The sequence below is a fragment of the Tachypleus tridentatus genome, chromosome 1 (assembly GCF_004210375.1).
Source record: "Tachypleus tridentatus isolate NWPU-2018 chromosome 1, ASM421037v1, whole genome shotgun sequence".
Classification (NCBI taxonomy): Eukaryota; Metazoa; Arthropoda; class Merostomata; order Xiphosura; family Limulidae; genus Tachypleus; species Tachypleus tridentatus.
The window spans coordinates 67,522,670-67,528,158 of record NC_134825.1 but is presented as its reverse complement, the minus strand read 5'-3'; the positions used below and the strand labels follow the sequence as shown (position 1 = coordinate 67,528,158).

The 5,489-nt window shown below is 31.2% G+C and overlaps 1 protein-coding gene across 1 annotated transcript in view; it reads right to left on the bottom strand.

Annotated features, from left to right (window-relative positions):
• Positions 1 to 1,494: 1,494 nt before the first annotated feature.
• The window catches only part of LOC143251056 (uncharacterized), a 135,402-nt gene continuing 131,407 nt past the window's right edge, over positions 1,495 to 5,489 (bottom strand). Inside the window, 3 exon segments of the mRNA XM_076502394.1 lie at positions 1,495 to 3,181; positions 4,317 to 4,475; positions 5,273 to 5,473. Of these exon segments, the coding sequence (XP_076358509.1) occupies positions 3,053 to 3,181; positions 4,317 to 4,475; positions 5,273 to 5,473 (489 nt within the window). The 3' untranslated portion in view covers positions 1,495 to 3,052.

The window sequence follows — 5,489 nt, the reverse complement described above, 5'->3', positions numbered from 1 at the left end:
TGTGGTTTGAGAAGGTTTTTTTTTAATTATTTTAGAAGCACAAGATGATTAATTTTAAATAATTTTTTTCTGGTTAGACTTCTTTTAGCCTAATCTTGCTTACAGTATTTTCTTCAATCATGTTTCAAACACTGTAAATATGTAAATTAACAAAGTTTTTAATTTAGAGCAACTTCCAAGGTTCTTTTTTTTTTTAGAAATGGGTTCTTGTAATCATAGAGGTAAACCTTTAATTTCTGTTTAAGAAAATATAAAGTATTGACTGATTAATGTTGTTTTTTTGCTCTACCCATAGTGTATGCATTAAACAACCCTTTTTCTTTCTTTTTTTCATACTATAGGACACACAACAAAATTGAATTACATATATACTTGAGACAAACTTTACTTTGATTAAAGAAGCTTGTATAAATATAATGAGATCCTCTATCATATAGTCATGACTTTTTGGTAGATGATTTGGTTTGAAGTCAAAGTTGTGGTTAGTGAAGGGTGGGCTTTTTGCCTGTTATGATATATGATTACCTTCTATTGTGTTTGTTTCATTTGCTGTTAGCAGTGGGCTTGCTTTAATTTTAAATTTTGTAATATGACTTTACACATTTAACAGCTTTATTTTATTGTAGTGTTGGTTTGTTATAACTATTGCTTCATTTTGAAGAGCTGAACATGGTTGTTCTTGATAAATAGTGTGGATGAACTTAACCACAGATAAAAGTATTAGGAAAGCTGCCAGGTTTTAGCATGTTCATGAGTTCATTTGTTTGATCTTTTCTAACCATGGTTGAAGTTCTTCAGTTGAAATATAAAACAGTGAACCATCTTCATATTACTATCTAGATGATCAGAACATTTGTAATCATACACACACCCAAAAACAAGTATTTATTAAAGCAAAAATAAATTTTTCTTGTCAGTTTTAAATTGGTTCATGTTTAAATAAAGCATGTAAAGCAAAATAGTCTGTTATATTTGTTGCTATCTCGTTGAAATGGTTATTTGATGGAAGTTACATCACTTTAGTATGATACTGTTTTGGTTTTGTCTGTCTATCTGTGAAGCATTCATTATGTTCTTTCCCTAATGAAGATAATAACTTGTATATGTATGTGGTTGTGTGTAACTACCAGAATATAACTTTGGGTTTATAAGTCACTCCTTTGTTCCAACATTATTCATGTTAACAAAACCTGTGTAATAATTTGTAATGTTTTATGTGTTTGAGAAACTAATTAGACAGCTCATATCATAAATTTGTTTATGCTTTTAAAGATCTCAACAATATACTAGAATTATAAAGTAGCAAATACCCATTTCAAACAAAAATGGGCCTAAGTATTTATTTATATTCATTACTGAAGACTGATAGCAGTAGTTATATTGCTTAAATTTTCTTAGTATGTGTTTGGTTCTGATGCTTCAGTTGGTCAGCAATACTAATCTAATAGCTGCAACTGAATGAGATAAAAAGCAGAAAAAAAGACAAAAGGGTTAGTTTGAAAGTATCTGACAATTTTTTCAACAACTTTACAAGCTTTTTTTACTTTGAAAGTAAATGACATGGTGATAACAAGTGTGACAACATCATCTGAAGGTGAATTAATGTACAGATAGAACATTACATATATTTACAAATTATACAGATGTCACTTCAACACCAATCATGTGTCAAACATTATAGTAATAACATTTTACACCAAAATATTTACATTTGGGGAAGAATGGTTGGGTAAAAGAAACTATTACTACAATGCCTGTACAAGTTAAAATGAGAACTATTAGTACTCAAACATAAAATACTGTTTTTCTCAGAAGGTTACATAAATAGATAAATGAAAAGAACCTTCCACTGGCTGTACAAAAAGTAGCTACTGCATGATAAGGGTTGGGTATTTCCAATGAAGCCCTAACCAATTTACCACCACTCATTTTGAATAGAGGGTCATCACAAAATAATGATTATTTACTATGTTTGCTAGCTTTTATAAGCTTTCCCCATATCGTTTTTTGTTTTTTTTTTACTACACTGACAGGAAGATGAAGAGAGCATAATATACATAACATTAAGGAGGACACATGAATTGGTGTGTCTTGTCCACTTTCTACACTTGTAGCTAAGTGCAAGATGTATGATTGTGGACTTCCCTGAAATATAGCTTACAAACACAATGACATTTTTTTCTTGAAACTACATTAATGTGATATATTTACACTGTACAATGTCCCAGTATACAATTTTCCCCTAAATTTTGCAACTAAAAGTCCATGTTTTAAACATTCTCAACCCCCCCACCCCACACAAGGTGATTTCTGTTCACCACACTTGATATTTTAGCCCTGTTATAGTTGTGACTAATACAATGGCAATAACAATACTATTCAGTTGGATTTTACTTGCTACTTCACAACACTGGTAGTAATAAAAAACCTGGGGTAAAGAAAGCAGCAAATAATTGGAAAGTGATACAAGTCCAGTGAGAGATGATGAAGCATTGACTACGTTTCTGCAACAAAAAAGCTTCATCTTGCAGCTATCACAAAGGAACAAAACCAAAATAAACTGTCCTGTAGTATTGTCAAACTTGGCAGTGAGCTGATTGAAACAAAAGTTTACAGGCCTTTCACTGAAACAAGATATAAGCGCACATACATGTCAGGATGCTTGGCTTGCAATTCACTTCCTTTGGGTTTGCGTTTCTGAGGAACAGTGTTATACACTAAATTTTGTGCTATATAGCAACATGAGAACATATCCACATGTATTTTAGATAAATACAGTTAAAGATAATGGAAAATTTTCACTCAGTCTCCTTGCTTCATTCAAGGTCAAGATTGAAACTAATGCCGAATGTTTGTAAATCCTTTTCAGGCCATTTGCAGCTATGAATGTACTAATTTTTGATAAATGGTGAAGCACTGAAGATCCAGCACAGTAGTCCTGTGGTTTCTTAAGATTAATAAATATAATGTTGAGAGACTGACGACAACTAGTACAGTGAATTTCACTTAAATAGGAAGTCTTGGTCTTGTCAGTTCAAGCCAAGTGATATAACTATACAGTGGCAATAATTATCAACAGATGAGCAATGTCACTCACGCTGTGAAGTAAGTCTGGGGCAATTCTTGCCATGTTTTCATTAGAAAAATCACATGATGGGAAAATGTGAATCACATATGCAGGCTGAAATAAGAAAGCAAAATCATCATTGAAATACAAACCCAGTTAGCTATTATCTTCAAGAAAAGAAGGCAAAGGAAAAATCTTAGATGCTTAAAACAATGAAATATCACTCGCTATGTAAATATGTGTACAATTTTTAACTTGAAGGAAAATGTCCCTATTTAAAAAGAAATTACTCTTGTTTTTTTCTTTTTACACAACATAACTGGATTAAATATAATGCTATACAAGTGGATAGTTAAAGAAAAATTAACAAATGAACTTTTGTAGAGAAGAATAGTAAAGGTTGTATTTTGTTGGTTTTTAACTAGTTACTGGACTTTTGTAAATTGATAGTTCCTCAGTCTAATGTCTAGTAAGTGAAATGAAACTTGTAATAGCAACAATATTTTGTAAGCATTTGTTAAGGGTATTTCCAGGTAACAAGATAATAGTAACAAGAATTCTTATGGCAAACCTAGATGTCCTTTGAAGAGCAAGGACACCTTTATTTCTTAAATACCATAAAAAACCCTTGTTCCTGGCAATAACATCATTAAAATGAAAATTATTAACTTCTCATATTAGACATTCTAACTGGAATTTGTAAAGAAACTCCCTTAATTTGTGGTAACTGTTTTTATATTATAACATTTCTTAAAAGCATCAAACTAAAAATCTTGAGATGGAGACTAAGCAACATTTTGAAATATTAGTATTAATTGAAATGTTAAATTCACAGTTTCAGGGTCATCTTAATTGGAATTATTTCTTCATATGATATGTAACTGCACCAGGTAATTTCTCCACCCGTTTCTTCTGCAGAAACTTTTTCTTTCTATATTCTACTTTGTTTATTTCACCAATCAGGAAAATTCTCCAAATCTTTGTACTCTTGCATGTTTTACTTCAGACTAAAACACAAACCATTTCCTTTTATATTTTCTACATTCATTGGTGATCATCCAACTGGAAGATTATTCCTTCTTTTTTTTTAAATAAACTTTGAAAATAAAAGTTTCATAATGGAGTCTAAATTATCAGTTGTATAACAGGAGAAATAACCATGAATTTTATTAATGAAGGAATAAGATCTACAAATGTAGGAACTATTTGTCATTGTATTGTTTAGAGAGGAAAAAAAGTGTATAATTACCTGCTGAGAGCCTGGGGCTGCTGCATTGACAATGCCTGCAGCTTGCTTCAGTTGCAGATAATTGATGAAGCCATTGCGAAGATTATTAGACTGCTGGAGAACATCCATGTGATCTCGCCCACATGGCAGTGCTAAGAGAATACAATGTTCTTCAAGCATCTAGGTGTGACAAAAACAAAGTTACAATGCATTAGGTAGTTTTATGCCACTCAACTGCTTGTGTATTTCTCTATAAAAATGAAATATTTATGTTATAAGGAAATTGGCATGCAAGTTCTCTGATTTTTCATACATTTTAGAAGCAATGTTTTAAATAGTACACAAGATATATTGTTACTCTTAGTGAAATATTTAATTTCATGCAAATACTACAAAATAATCTAACACTCAAGTGGTCATTGGAATCACAACAGAATAGAAACAAAATTCAGTATCAATGATATAATGTACTTGCAAGTTTAGCAGCTTGAAGATAAACTTTATGATCACTATAAATGCTGCATTAGGTAGTTTTATGCCACTCAACTGCTTGTGTATTTCTCTATAAAAATGAAATATTTATGTAATAAGGAAATTGGCATGCAAGTTCTCTGATTTTTCATACATTTTAGAAGCAATGTTTTAAATAGTACACAAGATATATTGTTACTCTTAGTGAAATATTTAATTTCATGCAAATACTACAAAAATAATCTAACACTCAAGTGGTCATTGGAATCACAACAGAATAGAAACAAAATTCAGTATCAATGATATAATGTACTTGCAAGTTTAGCAGCTTGAAGATAAACTTTATGATCACTATAAATGCTGTAAACATATATTGTCAAGAAGTCTCATTATGATGGCTAATAGTATAAAACAACTACCACCAAATAAAAATGAGTTGTTGCATATAAATTTAATGTGTGCAAATATTAGTATTAATACTTCAAGGTATTAAAAAAAATACACACTTGCATCTTCCTTGCTACCCCTTCCAACTGGTTTTGCTCCAACCTCATTCTTTGAGCTATTCGTAATGGAGGAGTACCTCCTTCTGTCATTGGGGGTAAAGATGCTCGTGCAATGAGAGGATTTCCTGAAACAAAGTGCATTTGTACTGCAGCTTGATCATTTTTCAGTGCCAGGAGTCCTTGCCACATAACTGGATATCTCTGTAATGAGAAAATT